This window comes from Motacilla alba, chromosome 1A (genome assembly GCF_015832195.1).
Source record: "Motacilla alba alba isolate MOTALB_02 chromosome 1A, Motacilla_alba_V1.0_pri, whole genome shotgun sequence".
Taxonomy (NCBI): domain Eukaryota; kingdom Metazoa; phylum Chordata; class Aves; order Passeriformes; family Motacillidae; genus Motacilla; species Motacilla alba.
The window spans coordinates 46,526,509-46,547,516 of NC_052031.1; the positions used below are offsets into that span (position 1 = coordinate 46,526,509).

The 21,008-nt window shown below is 37.2% G+C and overlaps 1 protein-coding gene across 8 annotated transcripts in view; it reads left to right on the forward strand.

Moving 5' to 3' along the window:
- CNOT4 (CCR4-NOT transcription complex subunit 4) overlaps window positions 1–21,008 on the forward strand; it is a 76,796-nt gene that overhangs the window by 51,100 nt on the left and 4,688 nt on the right. For 4 of the 8 annotated variants that reach the window (XM_038154897.1, XM_038154904.1, XM_038154901.1 and 1 more), the window contains 4 exons: window positions 2,748–2,903; window positions 5,478–5,535; window positions 5,979–6,228; window positions 8,099–8,596. In XM_038154897.1, the coding sequence (XP_038010825.1) occupies window positions 2,748–2,903; window positions 5,478–5,535; window positions 5,979–6,228; window positions 8,099–8,596 (962 nt within the window). The remainder of the gene's footprint in view (window positions 1–2,747; window positions 2,904–5,477; window positions 5,536–5,978; window positions 6,229–8,098; window positions 8,597–21,008) is intronic. The other 4 variants (XM_038154902.1, XM_038154905.1, XM_038154903.1 and 1 more) reach the window with 1 other exon arrangement.

Here is a 21,008-nt window from a genome sequence, read left to right on the forward strand (position 1 = left end):
TCGAAGCAAGGCAGTGGGTACTGTATCTAAAATACTATCAATGGGTCTTGAATGAGCAGAATACAGTTCTGAGAACTGCTATTCCAGCTGGTATACTGGGACTGTTTTCTTTAATTTCTGGAGGCAGTTTCATATGCACTTTGACTGCAAGTGGTGAGGGCTTCCAGAGGGATCTTTTTTCTTAAGGACAGAGCTGCTTCTTATTTCTCAGGCACTGGTTCAATATTGACTTCAAAGGTAAAGTGCAGCAAGCAAAACAAATACACCACTTCTTGAACTTGGGTATTGATTATTTAAGTTTGAAATCTGAACTTATTTTCATTTGAAACCTGATTAGATCCCAGCAAAATAAATTATACCAGTGTGGGAAGGATGCACTATCTGAAACTGCAGCAAACTTTTATGCCTTTAGGAAGCAATTAGGAGTGGGAGCTTGGCCAGTCTGTGGTGCTAACATTTAGCACTCACAGAAAAAAATGATGTGTTACTCTAAAGGCAGCCAGTGGTAATTTCTCTAGCCAGTTGAACAGCATAATCACAGCTCAGACTCTGTTCTTTGCTAATGCCCAGGTACCACCTTTAGGGTTGCAAAGTGAATTTCCTGCAGGTGGGATTTGGACGTGTTTTGTCGTAGCTTTTGCACTGGTGAACGCACATTGTTCTTTCACAGTTTCTACCCAATTGGGTTCTTGTAGGATCGTTTTTGCAGGATTCATTGATAGGATATTCGTGTTTCTAGCAGTTTGTCACAGCCTCTGACAACTCTGAAGAAGTGGTTCTTGTGTTTCTGGTGTGAAGAATTTGTTTCATAACGGAATGGAACAGAAGTTGAGTTCTAAGTAGTAGATACTTAATTATAAATATCCAGTAGTAGAAAAGAGTTTGTTGAACTCTGATAAGTGTTTTTCTACAGTAGTTTTAATTTGAAAGGTCCTGCTTGCAGACCTTTTCTTCCTGCTGAAGACAACTGTTAAAATCCCCTAGGGACTCTCCGTGTACTTGTCTCCTGCTATAGTTACTTGATAGTCATGGTGACTGTGTTCTCTTAAAACTGGAGATATATTCCACATGTAAAACAGATCAAGCTTTTTTTATTTTCTTGATGACATTTTACTGAAGACCTGAAATGAATGTTTTCTTATGCTACAAGAACCAATTATTAAGCACATACTGATCTTTTAGAGAACAGCCCTTCAGAGACATGCAGCCGGAACATAACTAAAACAAAAAGACCCACAGACACAAAACCCCCCACCTCAAAACACACACCAATTTTTTTGTCTTTCCCTTTTTCCTTGGATGAAAAACTTTTAACTGCCATTTTAAAGTTACAGTATAGACATGGCTTCGCGCTGTAGTGAACATAAATTTGGGTATTTAAAATAAATAGATTGACAATTTTGATAATCCAGATTTCAGTTCATTTTTGTACAATGACACTATTAACAGATATTCTGCTCTGCTGCTGTCTCTTCATTCCCTCATGTTCTGTATCTGATCCACTCGTTAGCTCTAACTTAGTGGAAATGTGAGCAAAGCCAAGGTAAGAGCTATAGATCAGGTCAAGGTACTCATCTATGTACATATTGTATATGTAGCTGAGAACAGATGGATACAGAATAGCAAATCTTAAAGTACTGAGATTTGAGGGGAGCTACTATTACTAATTTTATCTGAGTGGAAGTAGGAAGCATTTGTGTTGCTATGAGCAGTTACTGAAATTTCCAGATTCTGACAGTGAAATTAGTAAATGGACCTAAAAATGTAGAGTAAATGTTGGACCATGTACTAGGAACATACTAACATAGAGGAGCATCAGGAAGGACATATATGTTAAAATATTTTTTTGGTGAAAGCTGCTTTCTTACGAAGACAAGACTTGGACACTAAAACCAGCTCCTAATAGAAGAAAATGAAAAGCTGCAGGTAACATAGAAGAAATTGAGAACACAGAAGAGATCTTTTATAATAAGATTGCAGGGTTGACAGACAACACTGTATTTGAATCCATTTGGTTACAGACTGTATTCCATTTTGCTTAAATTTGTACAGAATGTAACCATTTACAGCAAAAACTTGGGCTTTGAGTCCTCTCTTGAATTTTTTTCAGTTCTCATGTGCACTCTAAAGTGAAATGTAATATTACTTTATAAAAGGGAAGTAATTATGGTTTTAAACTAGAAATGTAGGGAGCAGTAACGTGAACAATGTGTTTGTCTGGCTGGTCTCATGGTCTGTTAGTAAAGCTGTGGACTCCTCTGTAGGTATGAAACTTCATCTATTGTGGCCAGACTTGATAGGACCTGGAATATAAAACATAAATTTAAAAAAGTATGACTTAGCTCATGACTTAGAGAACTTAAAAATAGTTATGGGCTAAAGCAAGTAATTCTACATGAGATATACAGAGGTCTGGACACTTGAACTATTGATGGCATTTAAAATTTTTATTTACCTTTTTTTTTTCCTCTTCCTCAAACAGGCAAGTTTGGACTTTAGGATTGGCAAAGCAGCTATCTATTCAGGAAAGAAAACAGAATTCCCTCTGGTTTTCTCTATACCCTATCCCACTAATTTTTTTATGTCATCACCTTTTAAAATCTGAAAAATAATATCCAGATAAATCTATTCTTATGGATTGTCTGGCACAAAGATTTGTTTCCCCAGTGTTTACAATTTTTGAAAACACTTTCTTCATAACTTGAACTCTTCTATTTTTTTTTTATTTTACTCTTGCCTTTTTCCAGACCCAACAGTAATAACAAAGATGCCTGGCCATCATTACAGAGTTCAAGTAAATCGGCCAACGGTTTAACAATGGAACACAGGAAAACGCCTCCTATATTAGAAAATGGCACAGACCCAGAACACATGACTCCAGATGGTGCAGACTCAGATTTCGGGTAATTGTGCTGCCTTTTGTACTTCAGACAGCTTGCTTTCTCTCTCACTGATTGGCGTGGAGGGAATGATTCTTCAGTCTCTCTGCTTGGAGAGCTGGATACAAATCCTGATCAGGTCGCAAAAAGCTGGGCTTAGTGTAGCCCGTGTTAAAAAGACTGAGTGGCACACTGTGCAGGAGAACCCTAACATGAAGTTAGTAAGTGACAGTACAGGTAATGGCTGAGGGGAGCAGAATAACCAAGGGATCAACAGCTTGTACAGCTGTACAGTCCCAGTCAGAGCTGAGCCCTTCCTTTTTTTTCTTACAGAAGCTTCCACAAAAGTAGCATGCTATTTGCTGTACATCAGGAGGTTTGTCACTTGGAAAAGCTTCAGTAGAGGAAGTTAAATGTTAGGGCTAAAATATCTAATTTCCTTCCAGTGATGTGTTCCAGAAACACAACACAGAGGAAAGGGTTCCCCAGTTAGCACTCAGAGGGACATCAGGGCAGCAGGTTGAACTGAGGCTTCTTTGTCTAGAGGAAGTAATTCATCTGCTTACAATAATCTCTTATTGCCAGCCAACTTTTATTTTAATGCCCTTCTTGAGTAGAACTGGTGTCCTCTTCCACCTTACGCATCACTAGCAGTTACAGTCTTAGTCTGTAGTCATGCTGGTTTGTTTTTTATGGACCTCTTTAGGTAATAAACATTCGGCTCATTCAGAGGTTGGATGGGAAAAAAGCAAAGTAAACCCTAATATTTCAAGCAGTGGTGCTGCTGATTAGGTAGCCAGTCTTTATTTTATATCAATATTGAACCAATGCATTACAATGGAGAGTGTTGTTGGAAGTGGTACCTTCTTGTTAGGCTAAATAGCAGTCCCACTGAGGAGCAATCAGAGCCTGTGAATTGCATCTCAGTAGTGATGTGCAATTATTTTTTTTTCCTGAAAATAATGTATTTAATGTAAATAAAAATATTGTAGTGAATAGATAATGAGCCTTATTCATTCCTAAGAGCTGGAAGTCTGTCTTGCAAATAAAGGCTCCTTAGGCAGGTTCAAGTATAATAGACATTTTCATCATTTAGATTATTACTAAAAGCTGTCTTACTCATAGCTTTTTAAACTGCACTATGGTGAATGTTAGCTCGGTAGGAAAATAATTTGACTGGAATATCAGCTCTTCAATCAGAATTGATTGTGTAATGAAGAGTCTACAGCAGACTTGTGTGCTATAGGAGTTTAGAAATTACTGACCAAAATCAGTGCATTTCAAGTGGAAGAGCTTTTTTCATGCTGTTGGATCACTAGGTAGAGAGTATTTGTAAATCTTCACTGGAGTAATGCAGTGATTTTTCTTTTATGTAAGTCATAAGTATTTCAGCTTAATTTATCTGTTTGAGATACTGACTCAATCAGTACTCTTTTTTCACAAAAAAAAAGGTATTGATGATTACTCTTACACAGTTTCTTTTCATATGGAGAATTCTGCTGGGTTTTGATTACTCATTTTGGGGTAAGGGAAAAATTACAAGTGGAAGAAATCTTACAAATTGTTGACCTTACTATATGGCTGTATTCAGTAATTAAATTTTGCAGCACCAAGGGCTGTTTGAAAACAAGGTTTGTCTAGAATCTGAAGTCTGCACCCAGTTAAAAGAAATTGTTACATATGTTTTTCAACATCATGACTGTAATTTGACTTGTATCATGTTGTGGCCTTTTAGTGGAACTGAAATTCATGTTCTTAATTCTGATGCTTGTTTGTAGAATGTGTGTATTGGTCTGTGGAGCCTGATGCTTGTGCATCTTTTTTCATGGGTAGATGCAAATGAGAGTACCTTGAAATTGCAAAGCAAAGATTTTAGTATGAACTTCAATAATACCATTTCATTAGTGTGGTATTTAGCATAATTGAGGCAACTCACAGATGCCCATAAGAATCCTGAATCCTGAGATGTGCCATTTCAGCCAAGCCACAATAATTTGCAGTGAATGGCTTTCTGAGGTGGTTTTCTGCTGTATCTTATATTATCCATATTTTTGGCAGTTTTTATGCCTTTTTTTTTCCCTTCTGTCATCTCAAACCTCAATCTTAAGGGCTGGTGGGAAGCTTAACTTACCACCACGATGAAATCGTTAATTTAATGTTTTTCTCTCCCAGATTTATTTAGGATTTGTATGGAAACAGAATACTTGTGTGTTTGGAAAATAGATCTTTTACAGTTTCTTTACAGTAGTATCATAGATGGAACTGACTGTTACAAAATACTATCATAGTATAGACTTTAGGGTTTTGTGTGGCATAGAGTTGCTATGAACATGTTCAAAACTTTACTTTTGTTCCTTAAGGCAGTCAACAAGCAGAATGGGGAGTGGTGAAAAGAAGTATTACAGTATATGACAAATGATTGGAATGCTTATGATTAAAAAACAGTCTCAAAAATAAGTGGACTTTTTTCCTTCTTAATTCCTACTTTTTAATTTTTGTCTTAATTTTAAGGCTTTTCTTCCACTACAAATGCAAATGTTGATTTTTCACATTAAATACTTGAGTCTCTTACTGTCTTTTTCCCTCCCACTTTTGCAGCCCTATCGATAAACCTTCAGATTCCCTCAGTATAGGAAATGGTGACAGCTCTCAGCAGGTAAGACACAAAGATAAGTGCTCTGAAAGTTACAAGTGGGTTTGAGGAACTTAATGCAGCTTGCAGTTGGAGAAGCATGTATTTTCTGAAGTGTGTCATAATTGGGAATTGGAATGGGCTGTCCCAGGAGGTGATGGAGTCGCCATCTCTGGAGGTGTTTAAGGAAAGACAGATGTGGCACTTAGTGCCATGATCTAGTTTACAAGGTGATGTTTAATCATAGGTTGGACTCAATGATTTCGGAGGTCTTATTCCACTTTAGTTTATTCTGTGATAATTTTAAACAAAATTTAAAAATGCTAGGTTGATTTTTTTTTGTTTGACCTTGTGCTGAACTGTATATTAAAAAACCTAGTTTTGAGGAAACTTTTCATCTGAGTAAGTGAAGAATATTTTATATATAAACTCATGTCCTAATTTTTCTCTTTCTCACTTGCTTGTAGATAACAAACAGTGACACACCTTCACCACCACCTGGTTTAACAAAACCCAATCCAGTTATACCCATCAGTTCATCTAATCACAGTGCACGGTCTCCTTTTGAAGGGGCTGTAACAGAATCACAGTCACTCTTCTCTGACAACTTCCGGCACCCTAACCCCATCCCTAGTGGGCTTCCTCCATTCCCCAGCTCTCCACAGACTTCGAGTGACTGGCCCACAGCACCAGAACCACAGAGCCTCTTCACATCAGGTACATCCACAGGTTACATGGCTGGGTGTTGCTTTCTTTTCCAGTTGCTTAAAACTTGTACAGAGTTGTACAGAGCTTAAAACTCTGTAGGACCTAAAACTCTAGAACTTGTCCCATACTGTCTTTTCCCCCCTTACAAATGGTTAAAATTTGTCACTTAACTGCAGGTGAATTGCACTGACCTAAGGGTTTCTTCTTAAAAAAACTTTGCAGAGCTTTCAAGCTGCATGGCTAAATTATCAGAGTGCTTATTTTAGTTTTTCTTAGCAACATGCATAGGATGTGACATGTATGCTTTAATATTGAGTGTTACAGGTTTTTATTGAGAGCGGGGAAAATACAGGGTATCAATATATTTCCATGTGATAACCTGTAATTCTAATATCAAAAGCTGTTGTGTAGAATTTGGAACTTTCTTAGTATCCTGCATTGTTATCTGAAGGTGTCTCATCCATCTCTTTGAAGTGAGATTCTATAAATTCAGACAAGTTATGTTTAATTTCATCAGCTGAAATATATCTGTATTTTTCAGGTACTTTCCTATGAAATACCTTGTCATATGCACAAAATATTGCTTTAGTTGTAATTATATAGTCTTGGGAATGGTTAACAGTATTGAAGAGCTCACAGATAACTCTGAGGGAATTATTAGAAAACTAAATGAAACAATATCAGTAAAAAATTGAATGTAAATAATATTATATTATTGGTTTACTTAGTGATTAGTAATCTTTTGATGTTTATCTTGCTCCTGGGTATCATGTAATGTTTGTAAACAGTATTTATTACCAAGGAAATTCCTTTCTGCTAAGGCACTTGATGCACCAATTTTGTGAGGATTAAGTAGCAGTGAGAGGTAATTTCCAGGTAGTAGAGATCATAGTTAATATAAAGTTCATGGTTGTGGTTTAAATAAGAATGCAAAGGACAAGTTCTTGTTGGTCTAGCAACTCTTTATCATCATGGATTTTAGATTGAAAATAGAAGTGTCGATTTCTTCTCTGAGAGGATACTGAACCTTCTTACAGCAGCACGCCAGGTCCCCACCAGCAGAGGGAGTTAGTATTGCGAGTGATGCTACCTTGTGGTCGAGCAACCTGCAAAGTACAATTTTGAGGAAGCATAATATGAGGATAGGCCAGAATTCACTGAACCTGAATAGCAAACTTAACACAGTCGTGAAAAGAATTAGTAACTGAAAATGAGGACAAATTCTGATAACTGTTTTTGCATTACTGCCTGAAAATATTTAACAATATCTTGTAATGCAGTTCCCTTTTTTGTTTTATCATTGTGTCTCCTCAAGAATTTGACTTGTTTCTCTTCATAATGGTAGACAGCAGGGGATGTTTTGTGGGTTTTGTTGGTTTCCGTTTTGATTTTTTAACTACTGCTCTGAGGCTTTTCCTTTTGAGAGGGAACATCCTGCTTATCTTTTTTTGCACAGCATTAATGGTGAAAGCAAAATACTGAACTGAGTAACAACCTTATTTATGCTCTGCTTGTTCACACTTCCATGAAGTAGTATGGGGCATAGAAGGTTCTAAGCAAGTGGTCATTGGTCTCCTTCTACTTGGGACTATTCCTGAAAATACTTTCTGGATAAGGTTTTTCCTTAGTTCAAGAACAGTGCAGCTGTGCACTAAAAATGTTATTTACTACTTCTAGCACTTCACCTTTAGTAGAAGTGTGTGACAGTTTGATCTGAAAATAGCATTCTAAGCTGATGAATAAAGTATCCTTGGGGAACGTATAAAGTAGTATTATATGGAAGATAAAAGACCACAGTCAGATACACAGACTGAAGTTGTTATATGGAAAAATGATTTTTAATTCTTGTTCTAAATCCTGTTCCTTTCTTCTTTAACAGAAACTATACCAGTATCCTCCTCCACAGACTGGCAAGCAGCTTTTGGGTTTGGTTCCTCCAAACAGCAAGAGGACGACTTAGGGTTTGATCCCTTTGACATCACCCGCAAAGCCTTAGCAGACCTGATTGAGAAGGAACTGTCAGTCCAAGACCAACCTTCCCTTTCGCCCACATCTCTTCAGAACCCTACCCCACACACTACAACTGCCAAAGGGCCAGGTTCTGGATTCCTGCATCCTGCTGCACCCACAAATGCCAACTCTCTCAGTAGCACCTTTCCGGTCATGCCACAGAGGTTTCCACAGTTTCAACAGCATCGAGCAGTTTACAACTCCTTCAGTTTTCCAGGCCAAGCAGCTCGCTATCCTTGGATGGCCTTCCCACGCAATAGCATCATGCACTTGAACCACACAGCAAATCCCACCTCAAATAGTAATTTCTTGGACTTGAATCTCCCACCACAACACAGCACAGGTCTGGGAGGGATCCCTATATCAGGTAAGTGAATAGAGACAGCAGTGAATATGACTTAATTCATGCTCTCAGCTTCTCTGAGTCAGAACAGGAAAAGAAAATAGCCAGCAACAAGCAGCAGACTGTTATCTCTTGACTGTTGTACTAGGTTATGAACAGAGGGAGGAATATTATTTTAAATAGGTCCTTTTTATTAAAAAAAAAAAGTAACTGGATATCTAGCCTTGTAAATGTTGAGCTTTATAAGGAAGGTGGAGTATTATGTGCCCGCTTAATTTTGTGCCAAAGCAGATTGGTATTTTGTTTCTTCAGTCTTGCCAGACTGGCTTTACTTCAGAATAGGCCCTGGAAGTGCATTGTGACTTTGACATTGGCATGCAGGTGTTGACCAGAGTTCTTCAAGTCGTGCAAAAAATTGTGATGATGGTAATTTGTTTCAGGTGTCTTGGCTGGGTCATCCCTGTTGCGCATAACCGAATGGCTGCACAGTAAAACATTCCATGCTGTTCATTTTGTACTTCAGGTGGCCTTAATATTATGCTAATCCTCACTGAATGGATGCTTGCAATGTGTGTAAGAGGATTCATCCTGATTCTGAGGGCTGTGATCTTGGAGAAAAATAAATGTGCAGTCAGGCCAGTTTAGGCTGGCTGCCCTGAGTGGATTAATAGGCTCTTGCATCAAACATCGCAACTAAGGAGCTAATTGTAACAATAATTGTCTTGATTAACAGTTTACTTCTGGGGTTTGAAGTTCTTCCATACTTCTAATTTAGTTTGTCCCAAACAAATTCTTTTCTTGTAACAGGGGAAAAAAATTGTATTACATGAATAATGAACTGCAGGTAGAAAGTCCCTGTTAGCTCTTTGTAGCCTTGAGGTGGAGAAAAGTGCTCCTTGAGATGTTGCCAGCATTATTTTCTTTCCATGGGTTTTAGAAGTACTAGCTTTACTATAAGTGACCTGGGAAAAAGTTAGTGGGTTTTTTGTGCTCTAGTTCAAGAACTAATTTGGCTGTTACTTTGCTGTACTTTGTCCTCTTTGGAGGCTTGTTGCAGCTACTGTACTGTTGAAGGCTGATTCAAGTATAAACATGGTCCGTACTGCTAGTGCAAGTAATTCAAAACTTTTTACACTGGCAATAGCAAAGTTTTAAGCCTAAAATGACTGATATTGGTTGCACAAAAAAAGTTTTTTCTGACATGGAGTAACCAAGTACAGCATCCACAGCTGCGCTGTTGCTCCCTTTCCACTAAACTACGTACAACTTTCAGAAAAATAACAGGACATCACTTTTCAACTCTACCACTCAGTTGTAAAAACTTCTACTTTGAGGGGTCAGTAACAAGACTATCTTATGACCTGGGGGACCAGAAAAATCCTTTAAGGATGAAAAAGATCTGTTCAGGTTGATTCCAGGTTTGCAAAAGTATTGCATTATTTTAATTTTAGTTAGCAGTTTGAAAGTGGAACTTTTGGTGTTTGTAGGAGACTTGTAGCCTTTTTTTCAACTTCTGAAGAGCAGGTTGTGTGGTACTGGTTGATGCACAGCCCAGGCCATGTGCTTCCCCCATACGTTTTAAGGTAACTGAATTGATATTTAAGTATGTCCTTTTTTTGTATGCAACTGCTACAACCAATTAATCAAAAAATATTTTTGGCAAATATTGTGCTGAAACCAAAATAAACATCTGCTGTAGTAACCATGGAAAGTTCCTTTGTGTTGGTTTTAATCTCTTGTTTTAGAAAATACTGTTAGTCGACTGGCTGACAATTAGATAGCAGTTCCTGCAGTTCAAACACATCTCAGCTGATATATGTCAGCTTTGATATATCTTGAAAAAAGAATATTTTGCACAAGGACAGGTTACTCCTTTTTCTTTCCTGCTGCCGGTAATCAGCTGAAGTCTTAGTTCTGGTTTAGTTTGCTGGGTTATGGGTTTATATTATTTGTATTTATTTTAGTGCTTTAACTGCTTCTGAAGTACAAATAATTTGACAGTCAGGAGATGACCTCATGGCTCTTTTCTTGTGTGCTGACTTGATAGTTTCCAGTTTATTTTTTTTTAATCTGCATCTAGAATACAGGTCTCTCAATGAATCCCTTTTATTTTCTGTTTGAAAAAAGTAATTCCTCTTCTTTGTTTGTTTTTAATCTATCAGTAGCAAGTATTTAATTACAGAATTTTCCTAGTTTCCTCATATAATTACAGATACATCTGTCTGGTGGGGTTGGGCAAAGAAAGTGGTGTCCAAGTACAGAGAACTCATGTGTATAAGACTTTATCATACCCTAGCTGACCTGGTAGAAAGGCAATGCATATCATAAGAGCTGTTTAGCTGTATGGAACAGTTAGCTGTAGTAGACCTGAAGTTCCTTTCTCTTGGCTCTTTTGTTAGTCCATGTTAGGGTATTTTAGTCAATGTTACCAACTTGGCTGGTTCAGATATAACAGGAGAAGAAACCAAGTGCAGGTGAAACTTCACATTCTGTCTTGTAGTAGAAACCCTCTTCTGCTACAAAAGCCACATGTTTCTTAAGGTCTTTGATCACAGTTTTTTACAGGATTATAAATTCCTAAAGTAGCTAATAGTGGACAAGTTAGTGGTAAAAAAAAGGGGTGGGAACAGGCACATGAGTCTGTGTCTGCTTGCTCTATTTAATCAACCCTTTTGAAGGTTTTTATGTCAAAACAAGCAGATCTAATAACTCCTATGAATTCATATGTTAGTATAGTATTTTCTAGGCTTTCTAAATTTGAGTTGATTTCACTAGGTGTATTTGTGGTAAGGAAGCTTGCATTAAGAAAACAGTATCTTTTAAACTGCTGCTGTTTCTACTTTAGGCATTATTCACATTAATTTGAAATACTTGTGTGTGACATGTTAAATGTAATTTGCTGAAATTGCCTTTTGTTTATTTGAGAATCAGAGCTGTGCTGTACTCATCAACTCACAGCTTCAGGTGGGTCTGTTCTGTGATGCAGGAATACAGGAACTACCTACATTTTTTTTTAATTAAGCTCTCCCTTAAAAATAGTTTCTATGTGGAATTTGGTTGCTTGTTTCTCAGAGGAAGTAGTTAATTATTAATTAATTCTGCAGTTTCGAGTGAAATGACACAGTGACACATGATTGACTTCATAGCTTTATTATGGATGTACTTGAAATGTGTCATATTCATCAGGCATACATTTTTTCCCAACCCATATTTAAATGAACTTTTTGAATGATTGATTCCCAGAGTAACTTTTTTTTTCTTTCCCCCACTGTATTGTTTTTCAAACTGTAGCAGATGTTTCATGCTGTCATTTTCAGGGCCATATTAAGCTTATTACTGCTCTCTGGAGTGGGATTAGATGGTTTACTGTGAAATTATAAATGTGTAACTGTGCTTCAGGAGACAAGTCCAATGACTTCTTCATGGACAGTGTGATTGTTGCTACAAGCAGTCTTACCCTAGATTGTATGCAAGCTATCCTGAGAATATTGGCCAGCAGCTATGCTTTGTTCTGCAGATAATACCAAGGGAAGGATTGATTTACTGACAGCAGTGTGGGTGGGTGTGTACCTTTATTTTTATTTTACTGTAGAGTAACAGGAAACTTTTTGTAATGTGATAGCTTGTACACTATCATCTTTGCTACCGTACTGCCTGGTGGTGTGTTCAAAAAGAATAGGTATAGTATGGGATCATAGAATAAGGTAAGATTCAGATTAACAGTGTGTTTTGAGACATATGCATACAAAATGAGATGTATGCTTATTAATTTGAAAATATAAATATATTATTTTATTTCTTGAATTTACGGAGTGATTGATAGTCATTGATTTTGTTACATAGAAGTACAGTAACAAACTCACAGAGTTAAAAGTATTAGGAAAAAGTTGAAAATGGTTGGTCCACTTTCCTCATCAGTTCTACGCAAGATGAAATATTTGACATTTTGAAACACTGGCTCTTACTTCATTTAATAATTTCATAATTACCCTGAATGTAAAGCTTAATTGTAAGCTCTCTGTAGAACATAATAATGAGGTAGTTCAAACTCCTCCAAAACTACTCCTACACAATATGTACATATTCTTCCCAAAAAAATCATTGAAGCCCCTGAGTTGGAAGGGACCCACAAGGATCATAAAGTCCAGTTTCTGACTCTGCACAGGGCAGCCTAAAAATTGAATCATATGTCTCAAGGCTGTCTCCAGATGCTTGTTGAACAGAAGCATTTTATCTATATCATACATATATTAAAAATCTAAATAGAGGAAAGAGTCAAGTGGACACAGGCAGATATGAAGCATAAAGAATTTAACCTTATTTAGGATGGGGAAAAATATTTTATTCATTGTCTTTGAATATAACCATTGTAAAGTTCATCAAGATATTTTAACCATGCAGGTGACTGATAGAGAAGCTGCCATAGGTTTCTGTGAGCTGTTCCTGATATTTCAGAACATGGGGGTTGAATGTAATATGTCTGTGTAATAGAATGTAATGAAGAACCAAAATTTCATTCTCTCAAGACCTTTTAGTTTTGATGTTGTGGCTTATATCTGTTGAATATGTACATCCTTATTGATTAATATTATGTATATTTGAAATGAGACAATAAATGGGTAGACAGCTCTAATAATTTTGGGTTCCCCCAGCAGTGTCTGTGGTAGTGGTGTTGCATTCCTTATCCAGACAGATTAGCTTGTGTGTCTTCATGTCATGGCTGCATTTAGGTTTTTGTGAAGCAGTAGCTGGTAGCAAAGAGGACAAAGTATTGACTGTTTTATTAAGAAGGTCCAACATCTTCCCACCTTAAGTACTGAGCTCTTCCATTTTTGAACTATTTATGGTGTTGCATCTTCTGCTGCTTTAAATTTTCTGGCCTCTGTGCTCCCCAGCTGTTGGATTTGCCTTGAACATCAAATTCTTTCTTGCCTAATGCTACCTTTTAGATAGGATTTTAGTAAAACAAGGGAAGATCTCTGTATGTTGGCTGTGATCATATTATTTAAAGACTATTTACAGCACAAAAAAGGATGACATATCAGAATAAGGGTTAACATGTTTTCCCTTAGTTAATACTAAGATTCCTTATCTGACTTGCTATTTTCCCAGAACATAATTGCATTTCTATTTGAGACACATGGGGTTTTTTTATTTGGTCTTTGTCTTTTTCTCTCCTCTCCCTGGGTTGTTTCTACTTCCTGAAAACAAACAAGCAGACACATACTCCAAGCCTTGTTTTATACAGTCTTGGAAGGAAACAGAGAATTTGTGGCATAGCAGCTGACACTTTCCTGTGGTCTCAGGATAATAATTTGATACGGGGTTTTGGCTGTGTTCTGCTACTGTACCTTTTCAAAAGAGGGTTTGGGCCATGTGTTATGGCTGTGGAGGTCAGCATGCTGTAAAATTTCTCCAAGTGATGTGTAAAAAAGGCATTTGATCCCATATCCTAGCAACAAGAATGTGACTTAAACAGTGGTGCCTCACATCCCTTTATTTGGATGCCAAAATGGTCAAACATTTTCATATACTTTTCCTCTTGACCTGACAGTATATGAAAACTTTAATGCCTGTTTTAAATATTGGTTTCCTTACTCTTAACAGTAAGAGAGGCATTAGTCAATTAATTTTATGTCCTAATCTTTTAAAGAAGAGTGCTTGCTCACTTGGTGTTCTTCCTTGATCTTTGGCTTTCCAACACCAACTGGACAGAAAGCATGGCTGGTGAATTTCATCTTTTCTGTGCCCCCTGGTTAGATCTATGCCTGCCTGAAGTTTTTCTCTGATTAGTGGTAATATTGAAAATAGGAAATCTGGTGAACATTCTTGCTGATACAACTAGTAGTTGTAGGTGCCACGTATGGCATTTCCAAAGGCTTGTATCTTCTCTAGAGTGCAGAGCAGCTGCTCTCAGAAGTAGATGTGTTGCTCTGATAACAGGATCACTCCTCATTTGAAACTGCTTTGAAATTGTAAAATGAAAAGTACCTTCTGTAAACAGCCCTCAGTTATTTACCTTATTGCTTCTACTGATTCTTGTATATCCTGGTTTCCTCAACAAAGATGACTGTTAATACAGCCTTTGCTATTGAACATTTTGTTCTTCTCATCAGTCCTTTTGCTCACAGCACCCTTTTTTTTTCCGTGGAGGTTCTTAGTCCTCCATCCTTCCTCTTCAGGGGATGGTTTGTGTCTGTGTGTGTTGTGTATCCCCACCTTGAAATTCATTCTCCTTTTATTTCCCATCATAACTTAATTTTCTGTTTCACTGGTGAACAAGTGTCCAGCACAATATGGAATTAATCCATTTTGAAAATAAACTTTTGGCTTGCTCATTTCTGTTTATCTGAAGGAGTTGAGTGGTTTTTTCTTATGCATCCCGGTTTAAACTAAATAAAATGGAAGTGGGATTTCAGATTAATTTCCAAAATATTAAATCAGTGTCAAGATCGAATTCTGCTGTGGATATTCCTTTTCTTAGCTCTGGTGTCTTGTCCCATAACTCCCATACACTTCCTACATTTACTACAAAGGCCTGACTTCCTTGGTGTAATCTTGTCATGATCTCTGAGAGAACTTCATCCACAGCACCTGTCCTTTAAGTCCTGCTACTTCTCCATCTGTTTCAAAATCTCATCTTGCACACCCACCCATCCTTCCAGTGCCTTTTCAGTGCTAATACTGCAAATGTTTTCTAAATCCTGTTAAATTTTTTTCCTGTGATTATATAGGTGATACTGTTTCAAATAAGGCTTGATACATAAATATCTGTCTTCATCTCTTGCTTGGTTTTAAGCTCTTACAAATTTTTTTAAATCTTTGATTGCAAGATTTTAGGCATGACAGTGAAAGACAGGCATCCTGCTTTTGGGGGGTAGCAAGATGCCTATTTTTAAATGTGTAATTTTATTTTGGAAGAAGAATATATATGTGACAGAGAAAAAAGTGGAAAAAAACATCCTCCAATTTGACTGCAATGTATCAGAGTGACTTATCACATTAACTCTACTACATTTGAAATAAACATGGGATTGGCTGAAATCGGTGGCTGGAGTAGCTGACCCAGTCTGCATTCTGGACTGTTAGTCCTGTCAGCTTTTTTGGTAATTTTCCAGAAATGGGGAGAAACAAGCAGACTGGAGGTTTTTCACATCAAATTTCCTCACTGTTTTTATCTGTAGTAGTGTCACCAAAGGAGCTTTAGCTACACTAAACCCAGCTTTTGCTGGGTTTTAGGGATGGAAGACTGCATTTTTTGTTAATAGAGCCTCTTTAGGACTCGTTCACCAAAACATAGAAAGGCTGTTTCCTTTCACAGGCAACTGGTGAGATATTGGGATGGCCCTGCAGTAGTGAAAGTTCTGTTGTCTTACGTGTCTCCTTCCTCCAGCAGGCAGATGCTTAGCCTTGGGATGCTGGGTTCTCTGAGATGCTTTCCTGAAGTCACTTTAAAATATGCATTACATCACTGGCATGAGTTAAAAGGTGCAACTGTCTTAGTGATGTTAAAAACATGGCATTTTCCTTTTAAAGACTGGAAAGTGAGTGCGCTTGGCACTGCCACCTCAGTGTCTAACAAAAGGCTGTGCCTTGGCATGGACTGGAAACTTTGTCTCTAAGTCCATTTAACAAAATACCAGTAATGACTGGTGCATTTCAGCAAAAAGTACAAATAATTCAAAGGCTTTCTGCATAAACTTCTTCTAAGTGCTTCAGCTTGAAAAACAACTGAGAGAGCAAATATCATCTTTTTGAAAATTTTATTGGGGGAGAAGCATAAATGAATCCTGAAGAAATAGCAGCAACTTGAAGAGCAGCTTTGCAAATAGTGTTTCTCCTCCCAGTACTGCCAAATCACATTTGAGGGGAAAAAAAAATCCCATTCCTTGCTATCTCTTGGTTTCTTCTACACAGGCTCATTTGAACTTCATCTTGTCCTCAGAGGACTTATTTTTAAAAATCAGTTTAAAAAATAGGTCACTTCTATTAGAAGACAGACTCTGGTAATCAGAATGAATTTCATATCATGGAAGGTGAAAACTTGGCTTTCTTGCAGTTTAGCTAATTTGCCCACTGAATTATTGAAATAATCTACAAATATTTATCAGCCTTACTCGTTTGCAGATGTGGGAAGATTAAAAATGAGTTTAACATTTGCCAGGGTATGCTTTCATTGTGCTAACACTGGTCTCACAGTCTGAAGTCAGAGGGTTAATTGATTGGTTGGATGTTCCTGGAATCCAGAATCTCTAACACGATAAGCTCTTGATAATTGTTACTATAGCTTTGAAGATCTCAGTTTTTTTCTTTGCCATTTCTAGTTACTGCATTGCCCATAGGGCAAATTTCAAATATTTTGGTTTTATTTATGCATGTATCTATATGTGTACCCACAAGTATATTTGTACACATGGGCTTTTCTTTTGAACTCAAAGTTTGTTCTATTGACAAGCAGGGTAACCTGGTGAGATTGAACTCTGCACGATGTGAGAGGAAGCAGTTTAGGTTAAAATGAACTTTATTTCTCAGATGAATGCAATTGCATGCTTTCTGAGCTTTTTAATCAAACTGTTCTGTGTGTAGGATTCAAGTATCTGTGTCATTCATTTCAGTCTCTTAAGTCTTTGTGCACTTAGTTTAGATTTATGTCAATATTAAAGATTATCTGCACCCAACCTATTTTCTTATGGAATTAGTAATAAAAAATGTGGGATGCTCTGGCAACATTTTGTAGGAAGTCAATCATGTTTTTCAAAGCAACTTGGACTCTCAATTTAAAATTTGCTTATAGATGGAAATTGGGTCGCTGGCTGCTATAATTATCATTTGGTCTCTTGAGCTGTGGTAAGCGTAAGTCCATCACAAGAACTCCCCAGAATACTTGATGTAACACAGCTTTTCTCAAGCCTAATAAAATTCTGACAGTGTACATGAAAGCAAATATGAGTTGTCTTACTGTCCCCTTACTAATGTTGTAGAAGGGATTTCCTCTGAAAAGAAATGACATTTTCTGACTCATAACACTTACGTAGTCACAGAAAGCCTAAAAGTGTACTGTCAGATCATAATCAAAAATCATTTAGAAAAATCTTATTTTCCCTCTTAAAGTGTATACTTCAGAATTAGTGTATTCTGCTTGATCGTTTGGCTAACTGGCAAGTGAAGTTGCAGTTGGATTTATTTGACATTGAAGAATAGTTTGCTTCTCTTTATGTGGCTGTCTTTTAGATTGAGTGGAATTACTGTAGCCATGGAAATCAATTTGGAATAGAGCTAAAATGTGCTTTATTTGCAGTATTTTAAAGCTGAGGCTAGACTGGTGTCTCTTGTCTGCCAAAGCCAGTTTTGTAGGTGTATGTACATGAATTGTATGTACACGTGCATCTTTTGTTTCCCCAGCTCTTAGAGCTCATGACTGCAAGACTTTCACTTGAAATTCACACTGTGAAATGACACTTACAAATCTGGGTTTTGTGAATTGTCGATTTGTTTCCCATGTGTAGACAATGTTTGTGAGGCTTTTAAAGGTTCACTGCAAACAGCTTTACCTTCTAGTGCTCCTCTCCCTTGATGTCTCTCTAATATGATGAAGTGGCTACTTCTATTCCTGATGGGCAGCACTGCTGTTCAAATGTGAACAGTTTCCATCTTCTCTAATCTGCCAGTAACATTCTTAGGTCTCTGTGAATGGATGAAACATCATTGTTTGGTTTAAGCATTGTAGGATTTCTAGGAGTCATAGATATAGAGAGTCAATGAAACTTCAGGTCATAGATGTTTAAATGGGCTTTTATTCATGATTTGAAAAACTTCATGAGCCCACAAGCTTATTACTCATACTGAAGTTAAACAGGTATAGTTCTTATTGTAACTGTTTTGTTGATTTTTAAGTATACAGCCTTTGAATGAAAAGCTTTTGAGTTTATGTAATGTGATGGTCAAAATTTCTTTTTTGAATGTGATAAATTGTTCTGTCTTTCTCTCTCCCCCTCAAAGGGAAGTACTGGACAACTATTTTCACAACAGAAATGGAGTGGAAAGTTATTTTTAGATCGAAATAGAGAAGCCCCAATCACTTCTCAGAATAGGGCAGTAGGCTGTTTCAGGGAAAGCACTTACAATCTCTGAACATGGTAGCACAAGGCAGAGACTGGGATCAGAGATGTCACTTGAAAGGGTTTGCTTCTCTGGTGGTGCCATTTGTTTCTAATTGAGTTGAAAGACTCTTGGTGAACTCCTGGTAGTCCTTCCTGTTCTTTTTTTTCCTCTCATTTTTCTTTGGCTTCAAAATTTATTGTACAGTGTCTTTGAAGATTTCACAAGGCCCTTTTTACAGGCAGGTCGTTCAAATAGCTGTTATATTACTGAATACACCTTGATAGTCTCTTTGCTTCTTTTGCCACTCTTTGCAGTTAGGTATGTGACATAGGCTAGAAGTTTATTTTTCTCTCATATGATGATTTTCATCTGATTTTATTTTGCTTATTTGACTCTTTTCTGTAGTTGACACACTGTGTCTTGGTCACACATATGACATACTCATGGGTTCTTTAAAAATAAATAATTGCAACCAAGATTTGCAGGACTGTTTGCTTTTCAGTGGGACTAGAATATTTAGGAGTTGGTGCGAAGGTATTTAATATTTTTACTCAATTAGCATGAAAATAGGCTTTTGTAATGGCTTGGAATATAAGTTAGGTAGAGCAAGGAAATGCTCTTGCTTCACCTGTAATGCTACAGTCTTGTGATCTTTCCTATTGGTCATATTTACTTAGGCATGTACTGGTGAATTTTGCTTTGGATTTTACCATAGGCTTGTATCAGAATTGGGGCAATGATTTGAAACAGTCTAGTCACTGTGGAATATTCATTTCAGTGGGCTTGTCTCACACCAAGAAGAAGACAGGCAGCTTTGCTATCCCATCAGTATAAAAGGTCGAGTGCGTCAGTGTCACCATAGTGGCACAGCCACATTTGAAACATCTTTGGGTCTTCATTGCAGTGTCATTGTCAGAATTTTGGAAGTCACAGAACAGCCCATATGAGTGCAGAAGACACTTGTGCAAGCATCTTTAAAAGTACTGATTATGTGCAACAGAACAGTATTCTGCTTGACCATTAATCTTCTTCACAGCCTCTCCCCCAAATACACGCTGCTTTGCCTGATTTGAAGAAAGAGTGTTAAGGCATTGCAGGTAGAGAATGAGGTAAAACTACTTGACTGTCTGGTACAATGGGATAATGGGGCAATGATTTTTTTTATTTTTAGAAATTCACTAGGTGACTAGTTTTATACAAATTAGCGTTCAGGCTTCTCAGATGTATTACTTTTCTTAAGTTAACTTCAAGTGTTTTTTTATTTAGATTGGATGGACAAGTTGCATTTGTGATGAAGTTTTTTTTTTTCTTTTCTCATTCTAAGACAGTGGTTGACTTTGAAAATTTTACATACAAGTGCTTTTATTTCACATTAACATACCACCTCAGACACAGGAAGATTTCAGTGCTAGAAGTGTGGATCCGTTCACCCCTGTAAACACAAGTTTTCACTGGACCAGACAGGATTATGAAATGTACATTGAGGGAAGACCAGAGTGCAGGCTGTGTGTTTGAGAATGTTTTTCATGTAAATAGTTCTGCTTTCAGTGATGCTTCATGAAATTATTCTCTATTTTGGGAGACAAAGGCCATGAGGGGAGGAATCTCATATTTATCTTAGTATATAAAACGCTTTCTTTACAGTCATGTGGGTTTTACCTTGTTTTCTTCTGGGTTTTCCCACTATCAGTGGGCATGCTGCTTTAAGCCTTTTAAGATTAGCCTATGGAAAGAGAGAGCGTTTTTACTTCTTGAAAGAGGGAAACTGTTGTATTGGTTCTCACACCCCTAGGTTGTAATGTCCAACTGAGAAGTCTGCTAATAGTCAGAAAATTACTTCTTCCAACCAGTTAATGTTAGAAGTAGGGAAAGATAATATGCAAATGCCCTTTTTAGTACATCTGTATTAACTGAGAGCTAGCTTTTTCTCATTTTTAACTGTGGTCCTAGCTTCATCATGAAGCATAGACGTATTTAACAGGAAGAACAAACCAGCTGATGGATGAGTAATGATTTCTGAAGAAATTACTTTCCTTCAGTTGGCAGAAGTAACTTCTGTCTCTGGGGTGGATTTGCATTTTCAAATTAAAGCTGTTTAAAATGTGCCAGAATCCAGCAAAGAGGTGCATGGGTTGTTTTTTTTGTCAGGGGCCAATGTTTTTGTCCTAGCTTGCCTTGCAGCCTCACAAACACACCTGTTTGGGAAAGGCAATAAATTTTTTGCAGTTCTCTCTTTTGTCACTTTTTTACCTAGGAGCACAAGATTTTATCAAATTGACTTTCTTATAGCTAGCAAACAACACTGTTTTGGCCTAATCCTTTTAGGCCTTTCTTG